Genomic DNA, 18,484 nt, shown 5'->3' with positions numbered 1-18,484 from the left:
ACCTACATGTGTCTGTGTAGCACTCAGGTGTTGTCATGAATATTTTTTTAAAAAGGCCTAAGCCACAATTGCAGGCATCAAGAAACTCAGAATGACAAAGGAAAGAAAAGAACATAAGCAGAAAATCAAGTAGCAATGCAAAAGTACAGAATTAAGTCCGTGGTCCCGTTAGTGAGCACTGAGTTACTTCCAGGAGGGAGAGGCTGAGGTTGGAATGGTTGGGAAAGCTTCAACAGTAAATGTATTTGGCAGGTTCTTCCAAGATGAGCAAAACTGGCTCAGCGAGGGAGGAAGCGTGGTAGGTAGTTCAGAGAACAGCGACTTCAGTGGTGGCACTGCTCTGTGCCTTAGTTTCCCTAGCTACGGAATGCTAAAAATATTTACATTCCATAGGTCTGTTGTAAGAATGAAATACTTGATGTAGAGGATTAGCAAGGTGCCTAGCATGTAGTGAGTACTCAATAAATGTTGGCTCATTATTGTATTATTATTATTTTTAGGATTAGAAGCAATCTTAGTTAACCCCTAGAGTGCTGGGGAGCGCGACTGCGCTCCTCCTGTCTTTTGCCAAAAGTGCTGGGATCGCTATCGTGCTCCTCCTGCAGTGTCACTATTAGATGCTAGTAGTTCACTCTTTATTGACAGATGGCACCTAAGTGCAGAAAACAAATGTAGTAAAGGTTTCCTTAAGTTTTTGAATATGTAACTTCATTTACTTGCGATTCATATTTTTCCTAAACTGCTGTAAAATCAGCAAAAATGCCCTGGCAATTTTAGCATAGTTCCTAGGATATTGGTTGGCACTCAAAGGGTTACATTTTTTAAGGTCCCCACACAGTAATGGAAATACGAATTAATTTAGCATTTAAACTGTTTTAGGATACTGACTGTAAGCTCCATGAAAGCAGGGACCATCTATCTAATAAAAGACAAACATGCAAATTGACCATACCTTCGCTATGCCTTAAGCCATGTCCACCAGCCAATCAGAGAGACTATATGCAAATTAACCCAACCAAGATGGCAGCCGGCAGCCACGGAGTTGGAGCAAGCTGGAGGCATGGTTGCTCCAATGATGGAGGAAGCCAAGCTTCCTGCCTGTCGCGGCCGGCTCTGAGCTCCACTCAAGGCAACAAAGTTTCAATTATAGAAAGTAAATAAATCCCAGAATAAAAAAGAAAAAAAGGAGAGGCTGGGAGCTTCTGTTGCTGGGGGGGCTTGGCCAGCCTAAAAGTGGCCCTCAGCCCCTCACCCAGACTGGCCAGGCACCCCAGTGGGGACCCCCCACCCTAAAGGGGTGTGGCCAGCCTGAAAACAGCCATCAGCCCCTCATCCAGGCTGGCCAAACCTCCATGGGATGAGGGTCCCCACTGGGGGGTGGGGGGCTGACCAGCCTGCAAACAGCCATCAGCCCCTCACCCAGGCTGGCCAGGCACCCCAGCGGGACCCCCACCCTGATCCGGGACACCCTTCAGGGCAAACCAGCCAGCCCCCACCCATGCACCAGGCCTCTATCCTATATAATAAAAGGGTAATATGCAACTGACCCTAACAGCAGAATGACTGGGAATGACTGGTCACTATGACACACACTGACCACCAGGGGGCAGACACTCCATGCAGGAGCTGCCCCCTGGAGGTCAGTGCGCTCCCACAGGGGAAGCTCTGCTCAGTCATAAGCCAGGCTGAAGGCTGCCAGTACAGCGGTGGTGGTGGGAGCCTCTCCCGCCTCCTCAGCAGCGCTAAGGATGTCCGACTGCAGCTTAGGCCTGCTCCCCGCTGGCAAGTGGACATCCCCTGAGGGCTCCCGGGCTGCCAGAGGGATGTCTGATTGCCAGCTTAGGCCCAATCCCCCGGGAAGCAGGCCTAAGCCAGCAGGTGGTCATCCCCTGAGGAGTCCCAGACTGCGAGAGGGCACAGGCCGGGCTGAGGAGCCCCTCTCCCCCCGAGTGCACAAATTTTTGTGCACCGGGCCTCTAGTCCTTTATAATAAAAGCCTAATATGTAAATCGACCAACAGCAGAATGATCGGCAGAATGACCGATCACTATGATGTGCACTGACCACCAGATGGCAGATGCTCAACGCAGGAGCTGCCCCCAGCCTGCAGGCCCCAGGGGGAGGCGACTGGTGGTGGTGGGGCCGGCGAGTGGGTGGTGCCAGGCAGGTGCCAGCGGGGGCCCCCTGACTGCCCTGCTGGTTGCCCCGCAGAGGGAGGTGACTGGAGGCGGCGGCAGGTGCCAGTGGGGGCCACCCAATCGCCCCACTGGTCGCTCCACAGATTGGGCCTGATTGCTGGCCAGGCCTAAGAACCCTACCCGGGCACAAATTTTGTGCACCGGGCCTCTAGTCTATATAATAAAAGCCTAAGCGACCATTAAGATAGAACAACCAGAATGACCGGTCACCGTGATGTGCACTGACCACCAGGGAACAGACGCTCAACTCAGGAGCTGCCCCTGGTGGTCAGTGCGCTCCCATAGGGGGAGCACCGCTCAGCCAGAAGCTGGGCTTATGGCTGGTGAGCGCAGCAGCGGGAGCCTCTCCTGCCTCTGTGGCAGTGCTAAGGAGCAGAGAGCTGGGTGGTAAGGAGCGAGGGGTCCCGGACTGTGAGAGGGTGCAGGCTGGGCTGAGGGAACACCCCCCCCCCCCCCCCAGTGCACGAATTTCATACACTGGGCCTCTAGTGCTTTATATTTCTTTGATATCCCCGATGGTACCTGGTACACTATAGGAAATTTATCAGTTGTTTTGAAGTTTTATTCTAACTGCTGCAAGGGAGCTACCTAGAGTAGTCACTGTATACAGTACCAGCAGCAGTATAATGTCACAGTGTGAATTTAGTAGTATCACTCTCTTAGGGGGAAAAAAATTTTAAAGAAAATCAGTGGCAGTATTAAAATTTGAGATACTGATTTCAGACCAAAACACCGTAACTTTATCAGGTAACAATGATGTGAATTCAGAAAGCTTAACCCTCCCTGACCTGAAACAGCCTGGAGAACACATGGAAAGTAAACACGGCGCAGGACCCATCGGAGTCAGACAGCATCTGGTTGACGTGGCAGCGCCAGGCCTCCTCTTCGTCCTCGCAGGCCACCGGCTGGAAGGCGGCGATTATGGCAGACAGGAATGGCGACGGCAGAGGCGACGCCTGCACTTCTGGAAAACCATCTTCCTCTTCCTCATCTTGACTGTTAACACAGATCACAGGAATCATAATGCTCTCTTAGAACAGACTCAGTTACTCAGCGTGCTGTTAGTCATCCAGGATACATTATTCTTATGAATGCACAACAAACAAAACTTTGTAAGAAAGCACGAATAAGCACAAGTAAGCAGATTTCTGGTTAGCACCTTCTACTTAGCCTCTCTGGAATTAGAAATCTAATTTCACTCGACTAACCTTAAAACAACCCAAGTCCTATGACATGCCAGCGCTATGGACTCATTTCAGTAATGGCTATGAATAATTCAGATTAGAAAGCTTTCATGTTACATAAACAAACTCATACATACAGACAACAGAATGGTGGTTACCAGAGGGGAAGGGAGTGAAGAAAGATGAATTGGGTAAAGGGGTCAAATATACGGTAATGGAAAAAAAGTAGACTTTTGGTGTAAACATGCAGGCGTATACAAGATGTCAAATTACAGTGTTGTACACCTGAAATGTATATAATGTTATTAACCGACGTTACCTCAATAAATTAAAAATTTTTTCATTTTATTTATTTATTTATTTTTTTAATTGATTTTTTACAGAGAGGAAGGGAGAGGGATAGAGAGTTAGAAACATCGATGAGAGAAACATCGATCAGCTGCCTCCTGCACATCTCCCACTGGGGATGTGCCCGCAACCCAGGCACATGCCCTTGACCGGAATCGAACCTGGGACCTTTCAGTCCGCAGGCCGACACTCTATCCACTGAGCCAAACCGGTTTCGGCAAATTTTTTCATTTTAAATGGTCAATTTTGGAGGCCCAAATTGATGATGATGATATTAAAAAAGCTTTGGCCATGTGCTTTGTGTCAAGGGCTGTGTCAGGTACTTTATATGGACTGTTTCGTTCATTCTTCACAGCAGCGCTGTGAGGGTTAGGCACTATTATCTCCATTTTCTTGATGAGGAAAATTGCTTGTTTATTATTTTTAATCCTCATCCAAAGGCATGCTTAGAGAGAGAGAGAGAAAGAGAGAGAGAGAGAAAGAGAGAGAGAGAGAAAGAGAGAGAGAGAGACAGACAGACAGACATCTATGTGAGAAACATTAATTGGTTGCTTCCATATATACCCCAACTGGGAAAAGAACTGGCAACCTTTTGGTGCACAGGACGATGCTCAACCAACCTGAGCCACACCAGCTGGGCAGAAACAGTTTAGGGAGGTTAAATAATGTGCTTAGGTTGTTGGGTAGGAAATGACAGACCAGAATCTGAGTCCAGGACTATGGGTCCAATCCCGATAATAAAAGCCCTGACAGGCAGTGCCAGCTCAGCTACTTCACATACTGCGTGCTCAGCAGTATGGTAGTGGCAGATTTTTTGCAAAAGAAACATATGACCTAGCCATTTTCTGTAAGGAATTTATAATCCCAAGAGTCAGATAAAAAAAATGGAACGATGAAAAGAAAAAGAAAGATGTATTTGGGTTGGACAGTCTATGAAGTGTGCAACTCTGGGACTTGAGGATGCAGAGCTTGTGCCAGACACTCCATAAAGAAACGGGTTCCTCAAGGCCTTGCAGGTGCCTGTTCCACCTTACAAGGCAGAAATTACAGGAGAAGGATCTGAGTAAAGGTTGGGGGAAAAGATGAAAACAAAGCAGATGTTTGAAGTGAACAGTTAAATTATGCCTCAAAAAGCTTAATTTTTAAAATGTCACTGGGGTGACTGATTTGAACAAAATGTATCCTGTATGCTTGAGTAGATGTGCCTTTGTAATTAGTAGGGATGCTCTATTCCATTTCAGTATCAGTAAACCATTTGACTTCAGCCTTTTAGAAAGATGAACAGCTGGCTATCTACCCCGACATCGCCTCTGGCATCCCTGAACTTGAATATGATCGGTGAGTGAGCGAGTGTATAGGCTACTGTCATATCCAAATAAAAAACACCAACAAGGTGCTGTTAATGTCTGAATGTCCACGTCCATATGTAGGTCAGACTCTAGATATACTAAGAGTGAAAATTATCCTCACCTGTTATACATATTCAAACTCTATTATCAATTGTGGTACAACTGACTAATTTTTATTGCAAGAGTAAAACTGACATTTGATGATTACTAAATATTTCTGTGTAAGACTAACTATTAAGGAGTGTCAGACTGTAGACTAGAGAAACATTTAGAAGGCAGAGTCTGACAGTACTAAAAAATCATCACTTCTGCTCATTATATGTCAAACTTGAAAAATCTGACCACTGATAATGAAAGTGGAAAATCATTTCTAGATACATTTCAGATTTATTCTGGCATCATAGACGTTCACTCCATGATTTTGATACTTGGATCTGGCTATGGCCCAATACTGATTTTAACATCTCGCTATTAGGCATTCTGCCAAAATAGGTATTTGCTGCTTTTAAAAATGTATAATGACACTCACTGTGCCTTGAGAAATGCTCATTTGTTTTTCTTTAAGTGAATGTTAACAGAAAATAAACCCACCACAGTAAATCATTTTATCTTTAAAAACGACGATAGTATGACTGAAACATACACAGAAATGAAAGTAAACTGGAATAGAGGGTCATATTTGGGAGGGGGTGGTAGCAAAGATATCATCTCATGAAAGTGTTTGTGATGCCTTCTTCTCACCTAGACAGTCCAGAAAAATCCGCTTCTTCCTCCTCACATCTTTCATCTAGTTCTTTCAGAGCTAAGGTGACATCGTCCTCACAGATGGACTCTTGGTAGCTCTCAGGGGCCAGAGGCTCTGGCATGTCAGTTTCCTCTAAGTCAAGAATTCCTTGACACACCAGAGAATCCTGCTGTTCTTGAATTACATATGCCCCCGCATCTCCAAAGGCTGTAATAACCTGTTCCTCCTTTAATACCGAACTTGTATCCTGTGAAAACAGTATTTTTATGGACTTTAATAACGTTAAAACAGACAATTTATCAACATAAAATAAACGACTATTGCCATCAATATACAACTATTTTATTAAGTTGTCTTCATTCATACAGTTTCATTTTTGGAGTTTTTAGATTCTGACTATATAAAGTTGTTTTTTAGAAATAGTCTCAGGTTTTAAAAAAAATGAAATTAATATGTTATCACTTATTGCCACATATAAACACCAAGGAGTTCTCTTAAGAGGATTTAGGTGTTTAGTTAGAAATATATTCTCTGGGAAAATATCTTCTCACATACATATTCTAATTCTACATAAGAAGTTTATATTACTATAAATTCTCTCTCACATAAAATATTTCTTTCATTATACCAGAACATTATATCCAGTAAATTCTAGATATAAGGAAGGGGGATAATTCAAAATAGTTAACCCACTGGCCCTGTGGGGCTGCCCATGAATCAGGAACAGGTTTTGACTAACCAGGAGAATTAAACGGAAACAGTGATGGTTCATGGTCTTCCTGGCATAAATGAGCTGAATACTTGTTATATAACAATTGCTTTCGGGTGTTAAGACCACACAACCTTATTACATCACTGAGTTACAGTTCAGAAACCACTGGGAAATTTTAGACTTTTGTTTTTGAAAAGTAAATGAATTACAAGCTCATTTATCAAACAGGATGACTGCATTCTTCTAACCCCAAGGAAATGATAATACAAATTTGCATGGATATTAGTTTAATCAGTTTGAAAATAAGCACTATTTGGACCCTTACAGTTTTAAGAATAAAGGCCAGCTTCTTTTATTGCTTATACCCAAGTTACTACTTAGTTTTACGTTAGTTTCTTATCTTGTTTTCATGGACAAAAATAGAATATTCTTCCAAAATATGAAAAGTAAGTGAAAGTCAGAACCCTTGACTTTTGACCAGCCTGGGCCTTGGTTTATTCATCTGTAAAATTTATATAATAAAAGAAGGGTTCTGATCAGGTCCTGGGCTGGGTGCACTGAGATGAATGAATATGGTACGTGTAAAGTAAATATCATGAGCAATAGACAAAGGACTACTGGTACTCAAAGAAGGGAAAGATCCCATCTGGTTGAAACAATTGAGAGCCTTCTCTGTGGAGGAAACATGTGATGGGCTGTGACAAGACCGGGTTGAGCTGTGGAATGAGTATCTGTCCTCCCAAAATTTACATTTGGAACCCTACACCCCCGTGGATGGTATTAGGAGGTGGAGCCTTTGGGAGGTGATTAGGTCATGAGAGTGGAGCCCTCCTCAATGGGATCAGGGCCCTTAAAGAGGCCAGAGAGCTAGCCAGCTCTTTTTCCCTCCACGTGAAGACATAGCAAGAAAATAGCCATCTGCTACCAGGAAGAGGGCCCTCGCCAGACCATGAATTGGCTGGCACCTTGATCTTGGATTTCTTGGCCTCTGGAACTGTGAGAAACATATTTCTGTTGTTGATAAGCTACCCAGTTTATGGTATTTTGTTATAACAGCCCAAGCTAAGATTGGTAGTATTTCAGGGAAAAGGAATTAGAAGTTGTCAAAGGCACAGAAATATGGCAAGAAAATACAAGGTGTGCATGAAGGGATTGAGTCTTTACAGAATAATACTTCAAAAAAAATATACAGTACAAGTATTCCTTAGTCATCCCAATACCTTATATTCATCACACTCAAAGGTTTCCATCTAAAATTTTTTTGATGATTTGGTCATTAAGTAATAAGCATCAGTTATTTGGAAAGACAGTTTATGTGATAGTGCTAGAGACATTCCTAGAATTTTTATTGGTCTTAATTTTTCCTTCTACATCAATTTAAACTTATCAGGTTGAAATAATCCACCAAACTTCTTAGTTTAAGGCCCTAATTTTTCATTAGTTTATACCTATGTCTGGTTGTCATTTGTTCTTGGATAATACATTTTATAATTGTATATATATTACATAATATACACTGAAATTTTCTCTAGCACCTAGATTTCATGAAGACACTGCTTTTGGGCTAATGGAATGGATTCCATGGCTATATGTAGATTATGAGAATCAAATTTTCTTATTAGACAAACACAAATATACTTTGTTACCTTCAAAAATTCAATACCTACAAGGAATAATTTGTCATCCATGAATTGGTCTCCAAACTATTATAAACACTGGAAGAAATCCTCTGTGAAGGTTTCTCTAATAAACACAAGTTCAGAACTGAGTTCCCTTCCAGCCCAGAAGTTATAGTCATGACATGAAACACTGTTGCCTGATGTTTTATCTTCCTGATATTAACATAATCTAAGAGAAAAATTCAAAAACACTCCTAGGAATAGATTTTTTTCTTCATTTGTAAAATAACTCACCAATTAAAATTAATTCTATTCCTTATTTTAAGAAAATGCTTTAAGTAATAGAGTTATGGTTTTATTTCAATATCTTGGGGCTTTCATACTTTCTTAAAAAGGGGGCATTTTGGGGTCATTTGACATTTTTAGGCACAGCAGGGAAAACCAAATTAGGCCAACATACCCAACAGATACAAGCTTGTATTATTTCTCTTGAGGACAGCATTCTTTTGGGTGATAGTTGTAATGTCAATAGAACTGTTTCTAAATGAAATACTATGGTTTAAAAATATCTCCTTCGTTCTTATCCACCAGTTCACATAGTTTATACTAGTAATGAAACCCACTACTGTGGAAAAAACCCCCTAGAAAATGAAGTGTTTTTCCTTTAGGAAAGGAAATAAAGTATCATCAGGAACTTTATAGTGCCTAGGAGGTAAGCCCATTAAGTATTATTGGATGAGTGAATGCCCATCTGAAATAACACAATTTCCAATATACCATACTATACGGAAATATATGAATTATTTCTGGGAGGTAGTTTAGTATGCTTGTAGCTTTTTAATAACCAAAAATTAAGAGTGCCCTATTTGTTAAACAATATTAAAACATATAATCGTTAACCACACTGCTTTTCGTAAGAAGGTATTTCTAGCATCAGTCTGCTGTTTCCATGGTTTCTAATGAGAATGTCTGTTGACCTTTTAACATTATGATCCAAGCTAGACACAGGGGATTATGAACTGGTAGTTAACGCTCACTTAACAAGCCTCCCAACAGCTGGAAGAAATATCGTCCACTTAAGGTGCACCTCTAAATCCTGTCAGTCCTCGGTTGGAAATATTTCTCCCGCCCAGGCACTTGGTCTTAGTTCAGGCCCTCTTCATCTCTTGCTAACATTATCTCCTTATCTCAGCCTCCTCCAGTCCACACTCCACACCTCTTACCACGCAGACTCTGCTAAAACACAAGGCAGACCCTAGCCTTCCCCTGATGATAGGTGCCTAGAATGCAACAAGCTGCCTGTGGCAGGTACAAGAACCTACTTTCCTTTTTCCATAAGAAAAGCTGAGATTTAAACAAGAAACATAAATCAGACCATGTCCTTCTGCTTAAAATCCTCCTATGGTCACCTGCTGTGTGGTCTCTAATGGCAACCAGGAGGGCCCAGCCCGACTCCCCCAGGTCCCCGGCTGCTCCCTGCACCCGGAACACTCCCCTCACATCGTCAAGGGGTGGCTCCTTGTCCCTTCGGCTTCACCTCGAACGCACCCATCCAACCCTTTCCCTCACCAACACCACACTGCCGTTCGATTTTCTTAGTATGAGTAAGACGATCACTTTCTGATACAGTATTTATGTTGTATTTGTTTTACTGTTTATTATGTCTCCCCTACTGGAATTGAGCTCCAAACCCAGGAGCCTTTGTCTCTCCCACACAGTGCTCTGAGCCGGGCGCCTGGAATAGTGCCCAGCACATGGCAGGGGCTCAACCCCTGAGCATCTGCTTCAGTGCTTGTCACAGGCAAATCGTGACAGCATGGCTTCCTACCCTCTCAAGATAAAGTCTCAGTCTTTAGCACGGCACGCAGGACCCCTCATGTCTTAGATCCTAACCGTCTCTCCTCCACTGTCTTCTCCAGAAATACTGCGCTTCCGGGTGTCACTGGAGCCGACTCATTTCACACGGCCGTGTCTCTCCACACGGTGCCCCTCTGCCTGGCAGGTCCCGATGGCCACGGAGCCTGTCCTTCCCCACCACCGCCCCCTGCACAGCTGGCAGCCTCGAGTTTTCACAAAGCCTTGAGCACGTGCGTCACCGAGTGTCTCAGACTGAAAGGAAATGCTCCTTTTTCACCTCCTCTGTCTCCCTGAGAGCAGGTGCGCGCCGGTTCATCTCCCCAGCACCTCACCGGAAGCCCGGCGTCTGGTAAAATCTCAATGAACATCTGCTCAACTGAATGATCTAAACTCCAGCTAGACTAGTAGGAGCATTTTTAAAAAGCCACCCAAATGCCTTCATTTCAAAAGATGTCTGCTTGCTGTTAAAGATGTAAAATAGACTATCAGTTTAATAAGAGCGCGAGAATTCAACGGACTAAAACGATGAGATCTACTGACTACATTAATTTAACACTGAAAAAATAGTTTTCCCTAATAGTTACCAAGGTACGAAAACACATATAACAGAGCTATATAATTACTGTTTTAAAGGAAGTATGTACAATAACCTTAAAAAAAAACTAATACTTACTCATTTTCAGTCAGTCATTAGCTTGGAATCTGGCTTACTTCTCAGAGGCCTTTCCAAAAAACACAGCGCTAGTAGTTCCAAAGTCTTTTTTTTTTTTTTTTTTTTTTTAAGATTTCATTTAAACAACTGCTAACACAGCTGGCCTGAGGTTCCCTCCCAATCCCAGCACCGATTACTGAACCCCACACACACAGCAAAAGGAAACGGGAAAGCAAAGCGGCCCGTAGAGGAGGCAGCGCCACCGAGGTGCCCACCGCCCCCGCAGCGGCTGCACAGGAACCGAATCACGTTCTGCAGCCCAGATGCTCATTACGGACACTCAGGGCTATTTCTAACCTGCAGGTCATTTCCTTCATCCCCCGGCTGTTTTTCATCATCTGATTGGACTGTTTTATGTCGAAATAACCCGCCAGGTTAGAAATACCGCACACAAATCAAATGTTTAGCATTATCGGGTGAAAACTCTCTTTGAGAGGAAAGCGAGGGATGCTCCAGAGGCTAAAAGGAGCCCAAATTGGCCATGCACCAGCCCCCACTTCTCCCCACCTCAGGCAGCTGGCTGTTAGCATTGTCTAGAGAGGGCTCCAAACTGGGGGTCTCATCTCTGATTTGAAGCACTTCTTCTGCGGAGATGCTGCCCGTGGAGTCTTGAGACTGGAGCAACTCAGGATGGTCTGGTGTGGTTTCATCGGCAGCAGCATCACTGTTTAACTAAAAGGGGAAACAGGAAAACAGGGAACTTATTTATGAAACATGTTCTATATCATAACATATTGGGGGCGGGAGGGGCTTAGAAAGATCTTTAGCTTCCTAAAATGGCCCTGTCTCCGTTCAGTCTCTGTCCAAACGGGTGCTGCTAACGCACGCCGCTACCCCATCAGCACAGCAGGCTAAGCTTTGCTGAACAAAACTAACGATGGGGAAGAGCTCCGCGTAACTGTGTTCCTCTCGGACACATGCACACTTTGGCAGCAGCGTCTGTGTGTTCAGTTGGTCTGAGTGTCTGTGGGCAGGCTCTTCCCTGGGGCTTTGGTGCCACGCACGCGCCGAGTCTCAGGAAGCAGCGGTAGTTTTCACTGTGAACCGCTGTTCACCGACTTAAGCGAAAATCAGTACCACGAAACGTCAGCAATACAAAAAGAATTAGGGCAACAAAGGCGCTGTCAGGGCAGTCCATCATTAGCTGGCTTATAGTCTTTGAAAAGTAGTACCAATTAGAAAAACCGAAAAGAAAATATTACAGTTTTTCCTTTTTTAAGTAGGCTGTACATTTTTCATGGTCAATATTCAACATAAGAAATATGAAGTCTGTGATTCAAGTAGGTAGGAAAAAAACTCCCCTGCCCCCAGGAGGTAGCTACTTCAAGTTCTTTTTTATCTCTCGGCCTGAGGGGTTGGCCTTATGAGGAGACAGTGATTCTGCCCCGAGGCTCTCGTGAGAGCTAGCGAACCTGATTAAACACTCACTATAGCCCAGGTGGCTTTCCCCTCCTGAGACAGGAGGCAGATACAGTCAGGAGTCCTGCTTTAAAGGGGCGGGCGAGGGCCTGGGGGCTGAGGGGGGGGGGGGGTATTGTGAGCACAGTTGCACCGCAGGTGGGGGGCAATGCCAGCCTCTGAGCCTACAATCTGGCTCCTGGGAGGGCCTGTGCCTCCTTCACTCCGTCACTGTTGTCAGGAACCCAATCTTCCTTTATCAGGGGCAGGGCCTGTCCGGCCCGCAAAATCATTTGGTCTGGCTCTACCAAGGCATTAGGGGTGAGTTGATTAAATGCCTGACCAAATATAGCAGGCTAATTTTTAATCTGATAATTTTATATGGTCCGCAAATGATGTTATAAATATCCCGATGGCTCTTGGCAGACAGAAGGTTCCCCAGCGCCGATTACATGAAGACAGTCCCATGGAGGACCAAGCCTGGGTAGCAATGGGTCTAGAGCAGTGGTTCTCAACCTTGGGAATCACCTGGGAATCTTTTAAAATCAGGATTTTAAAAGATTCCCAGGTGATTCTAATGTGCAGCCAAGGTTGAGAACCACTGGTCTAGAGGCACACTGCCTGGCTCAACCCCATTCCCTCGCCGCGGGGGCCCAGGACAAGTCACAGTCTGCAGAACTGCAACAACCATTCTTAGGTCGGTGGTTCGGGAGTTATAGTGACTAATACATGTAAAACCCCATGAGCAGAGACTGGCACATCTTACGCACTCAGTGAATGATAACGCTTATCATTCTAATACTTAAATGGGGTTAGTTGAGAGACACAGTGGGGCAGGCAATGAGATGCTAAAAAATGAGAGGCGACAGAAAGCCAACCACAAACTGACAACTGTACACCTGGTGTAAATCCCGCTCAGCCCGGCATTCAGCATCGCTGCCAGCAGCTTTCCAGCAGACTGAGTGTGGGGCCAAATAAAGAAAGGCCCGCTAGTTCCGCGTGGAAAGGCCCGCTGTGGAACACAGGTACACCTGCTCCACTCGGGCTGACTCTTTACTGCATGCACCGTGGTGGCTGTTCCACACGCCCTTCCTCACACTGCATCTAACCTTCCTTCACCCCCACATTTCCGAAGGATCAGACTATTCCACAGCCTTCTTTTTCTCATTTTTCACTCATTCTTTAGCTGTCATCAGCCCACGTGATACAAGTCAGAAGCTCCCTCTAACTGACTTGATTATGAGACCAAAGTCGTGCTCAATCTTCCCACATTGACTAGAAGAAAAAAGCAGGGAGCAAATTGGTCTTCACGCTGATACTAAAAACATGTATCATTCACGGGAGGTCCTCTGAAAAGGCCCAGACCAACTTGCCGCTGCCAGGAGGGAAGGGGTGTAAAACCTGTCTTAGCCACGGGGTGTGCAGCACCCACGCCCTGTCAGGGATGACGGCGTACCCCATTACTGCCGCGAATCTGTTTCCATTTCAGTGTGTGCATTTTACCCAAACTGAAACGAAAACCAGAATAACCAACACACAGGAATTACTAGGCTGGAGGTTAAGAGGGTAAGGAGAGCAGCTGTCGCTGTGAGAGGAGGTGACTGGGTACCATCTGCGTGCGCGAGAGGATCTGGCTCGCTGTGAGGGCCGCCTCCTCCTCCGAGGACTCGTCCGTGTCCTCCTGGTTGGTCAGGTTCAGGCTGGGGGTGCTGCTGGAGCACTTGTACTCCTGGAGGGACGGCGTGTCCCCTTTGTCAATGCTATCCAGCGAGCGCCGGCGGACTCCCCAGTTGAAATTGTCCATACTCTCCCCCTGGAAAAGCAATGTGACTTTTAAGACCTCAAACACGCGCTGGTAACCGCAGTAAATGTGATACACTGGGGAAACATATACCAAGATGAAACATACTCAGTGCATTGTCATAAGCAGAGTTTCAATCAGCCCTTCAGTTTCTTGAAACTTTTAAGACATCATTAAATATTGATACTTCAAGAGATCCAAATATTTGGTTGAAATCCTCATTTTAACTAAGTTAATTTTCTTAACTTTCTATATCGATTACTGGGGACCGACAAAATCTACCATCTAGGCCATTTCTAGTCTAACACACAAACACAATGAGATCACAAAGAAGACAAACACACCACGGACAACAACAAATACACAACCCACAACACCAGGCTGCAACTTACCTGCAGCTCCTGGTTAGCAAAAAGGAAAACACACAGAATTAGCAAGAACGAAGACAGACATTTAAATATACACTACACTTCTTGGGGAAACCTCTGTGATTTCTCTAACTCAAAGACTGATTCAAGCTCTGGATTAAGCTTTGTGCAAGAAGTCAACATGTGATTTAAGTTACTTTTTAATGCAAGCTATGTGGAGAAGTCAGAGACAGACAATGAAAACAACATTTCTATGGTACACTTCAGCAACACAAACTGTAAGAAAAATCTTCAAAATTCACATAGACTTACTACTTGATACAATGCAAAACTGACTTAAACTAACAGTGGGTTGACAACATACAAGGTCACAATTGTTTTAGTCTGTAGGATGGTTCCGACTAAACCAAATGGTCATTTCTTATTATAAAACAGTTTCAGCTCTTGCAGCTATCGAGGCATAACTCTGGCCACTTCAAAAGGTCTAGAGGGAGTATGGCGAGTTTCTGTTTCACCCAGATTTATGTAAGTTTCTTTCACCCTAAGCCGATCCTCCTTTTGTAAGGATATAATTCTTACGACTCTTTCCTAAGCCCTGACATGACAAATCACAGTGAGTTGGCCAGCAAAATGCGATTTATTTGTGTTCCTTTACTCAAGAGGGATTGTCCTGAATAGAGGCTTTCAAAGCCTTAACAACAACAACAAAAAAGGGTAAATAAAGCAGAGGAATACTTATTTCAAATAAAATTTAAGATGGAAGCCAGCTGTATAAAATCGATGAAAAGCAGAGCTGCTCTTGTCGAACCAGGAGCTCTAGCCACTTGGGCCTTTCCCTGCTTCCAGCGCGTGTCCCAGAGGCCTCGGGCTCTGCAGGCCAGAGCTTGAAGAGCCACCTTTCTGGAACACGTTTCAAATACTACTGTGTATCATACACAGTGATGGCGACAGCCCTCACACGCACTGGGCTTTTAAGGATTCATTAGCAGTTAAGTTTGTTTTGTAGCAAAGTCTTTCCTGTTACCCTGTTTTAAGCAAGACTGTATTTAGATTTTAGAAAATCTCTATCATTTGATTTGGCCTAATTATGAGGCAGAAATTAGCACCACTCTCCCCAAAATACTGTCATTGGAATTAAAGATGGACCTGTAATAAGCATCTTTAATTTCATATGACTGAAGTTGTATTCAAAAGCCGTTTTTACCACCACGGACAACTTAGAATATTAGATGAACTAGGAAGCATTTAGTGTTCTTCAAAACAACAACAAAACCCCCCACAAAAATAATCCTAACATTACCAAAATGTCAAGGACCTAGAAGTTTTAAACTCTGAACTCTAAAAAGCAAATAACTGCAAAAGAATTCAGCAGCTGCACATGCCCGTGAGGTAGGGCAGCAGGTCTCTTCAACCCATCACACTTTGAAAAATATACATATATATTTTTATTTCAGAGAGGAAGGGAGAGGGATAGAGATGGAAACATCAGTGCTGAGAGAGAAGCATTGATCAGCTGCCTCCTGCAGCCCCCATACTGGGGATTGAGCCTGCAACCTGGGCATGTGCCCTGACTGGGAACGGAACCGTCAACACTCGACCACTGAGCTCATCACACTTTCTGAAATTAATTCTAGAGGGTGATGACCTGCCCTTTTGGAAAACAAATATAAAATGAAAGGGAGATAATAGAAAATATCAGTGTGCATAAAGCACCGAGTAAGGATGCATACTCTTGAATATTTTATTGTAAAGGTGTGTGCATGTAAGCCCTAGCTGGTTTTGCTCAATGGATAGAGCATCGGCCTGCAGACCAAAGGGTCCTGGGGTTGATTCTGGTCAAGGGTACATACCTTGGTTGCAGGCTCCTCCCTGGCCCGGGCCCTGGTCAGGGCTCGTGCAGGAGGCAACCAATTGATGTGTTTCTCTCACATTGTTTCTCTCTGTCTTTCCCTCTTTCTTCCACTCTCTAAAATCAATGGAAAAATATCCTCGGGTGAGGATTAAAAAAAAAAAAAGTTAAAAAATTACAGTTCTAAGGGAAAAAAAAGTGTGTGCATGTATATATTTGGATGTGATATAAAATGTATTAACTATGGATCACAGTGGGGAAAAAACCCAAAACGTTTAAAAACCACTGCCCTACAAGTTGCTGAATAATACTTGTGAGGCTCCTAGCGAACCTGTACAAGCGTGTCTTTGGGAATACGTAAATGGTGAACTATCAGAGAAGCCTGCATAGCTCCTAAGCTAGTGTGGAGGCATCTCTCTGAGGCTCTGTGGTCATCTCCTCCTATCTGTAGGGGAGGCTGAAACATGCAAGAGGACCTCCCTATCTGGTTTCCCATCGACAACTAATGATGGGACATGGCACAGGCCCTGACACTTCGTTCCTGCACCTCACCTAGGAGAGCCAAAGGAAATACCCCTTCCAGAGAGTTGAATGCATACGAGTTACATGGGTGACTTTAGATTCTTTGGAGCAAGATATATCAATGACATGGTATGGATACCAAATAAGGCGCTTGAGGCTCTTGAATACAGATATTGGTAACGCTTTTAGAATGAACATTTTCTTAACTTATTTGACATAAGCTTTCCCCTTGTTTGGGCGACTGTGGTTTAGGGTACTGACCTCCATTATAGGGACATGTCCCGAGTAGCCCAAGGCAATCAGGGCAAGCGTATTCACTTTGCCCCAGTGATTGTTTCAGAAACTGGCACGTGTCTCAATGTGGGCCAAGGAGATGTGACGAGAAATTTGCTAAGAATTTAGGAGAGCAACTTCTTTACTCTCATGAGAACATTTCTGGAAGGTACCCCACTGAGCACCACTGCTGTGGACGTGAGGCCACACACAGCAGGGACAGCCATCTCTCTGCCATCGGCGGGCAGGCTGACTTACAGAGAAAGGCAGAGCGTAGAGAACGGCAGAGAGAGACGCAGAGACCACTGCGCTCCGCACCTCTAAGCCCTGACTGCCTGGCTCGGCTGTGTGAGCTCAGAAACCCTCTTTCTGAGTTGGGTTTTCCACTTGGAGAGCATCTGAACCGACACAAGCATCAATCTGATCTAAGTTGAATCCATCTCGAGGAGGAAGCCCTTTGAGTGTTAGATGAAATGAGGCATTTGAGAGAACTGGCTACATCATCAAGGAGAAAGCGGTGAGGAATGTCACAGGAAGAGTCTCCCCGTCATGTGCCATAGGAAGAAGTTTTAAGAGACTCAAATTCTTTTGAACCATCAAGTTAGTGTAAGCGTCATGCTCTTTAAAACTGTCTGATAAATTTAATTGTTTTACTGTTTTGCTGCACATTAGTTTCTATATCACATGCCAAGCATTTAAGCCTAAGCTCGCCCTAAATTTAAAAAATACTTTTGGCACAGCATAGGAAATATAGTCAGTAATATTGTAATAACTATGTATGGTGTCGGGTGGGTACTAGACTTACTGGTGGGAATCACTTCGTAAATTATATAAATGCCTAACCACTGTGCTGTACACCTGAAACGAATATATTAAATGTCAACTGTAATTGAAAAATAAAAAAGATTAAGAAAAGGACTTTGGAAGAAATCCATTTCTTACTTTCTATTTTTAAAGATAAAGACAAAAAATTAGACGTTCCTCTTTTATTTCAGATTTATTCTGCTATTGGACTGACTGTACTAATCATATTTAGTTCCCAATTTAGGTTTTTATACTCTTGACCTTACACTGACCTTAATAAGGAAAGAGTCTATGGTCAAATCTTTAATTCTTATACAGCTACAACTATTCTATAAATATTACAATAGGAAGCCCATATCCTTACCTCTGCATCTTCCAATTCAACATCCAAAAAGTCAAAATCCTTAAAAACTCCAAACTGTTGTTCACTGGTATTATCTTCCACAGGTACTTCTTCCTCTTGAATTACGTCTTCTGTTGCAGAAATTAGACTAGTCTGTTGGTCACTGACTTCCAAATCTTCGTTAGAAGAAAATACCACCTGACCCCCCCACAAAAGAATAAAAAGCCACCTGTCAGCTTTGTCATTCTGCATAGGAGACGTCCTCGCCCTAAGAGCCACTGCAGGCCTCAACTGTCAGTGAATTCAGAGCTTTCACTGGTCTTCATGCTGACATCTAACTGGCTGAATCCTTAATTAGCACAGCTGCCAAGCATCACAGAGACAAGTCATGCTTTTTTCATG

The 18,484-nt window shown here is 43.8% G+C and overlaps 1 protein-coding gene across 7 annotated transcripts in view; it reads right to left on the bottom strand.

Moving 5' to 3' along the window:
• Positions 1 to 18,484, bottom strand: part of FRYL (FRY like transcription coactivator) — a 204,999-nt gene that overhangs the window by 15,811 nt on the left and 170,704 nt on the right. For all 7 annotated transcript variants that reach the window (XM_070396963.1, XM_070396929.1, XM_070396939.1 and 4 more), the window contains 5 exons: positions 18,104 to 18,280; positions 13,732 to 13,935; positions 11,232 to 11,396; positions 5,821 to 6,071; positions 2,987 to 3,194 (listed from right to left, as the gene is read on the bottom strand). In XM_070396963.1, the coding sequence (XP_070253064.1) occupies positions 2,987 to 3,194; positions 5,821 to 6,071; positions 11,232 to 11,396; positions 13,732 to 13,935; positions 18,104 to 18,280 (1,005 nt within the window). The remainder of the gene's footprint in view (positions 1 to 2,986; positions 3,195 to 5,820; positions 6,072 to 11,231; positions 11,397 to 13,731; positions 13,936 to 18,103; positions 18,281 to 18,484) is intronic.

The sequence above is a fragment of the Myotis yumanensis genome, unplaced genomic scaffold (assembly GCF_028538775.1).
Source record: "Myotis yumanensis isolate MYYU_CA2020_CCGP unplaced genomic scaffold, mMyoYum1.0.hap1 SCAF_1, whole genome shotgun sequence".
Lineage (NCBI taxonomy): Eukaryota > Metazoa > Chordata > Mammalia > Chiroptera > Vespertilionidae > Myotis > Myotis yumanensis.
Note: the sequence above shows the minus strand (reverse complement) of the source record. Positions and strands in the feature narration are given on the sequence as shown.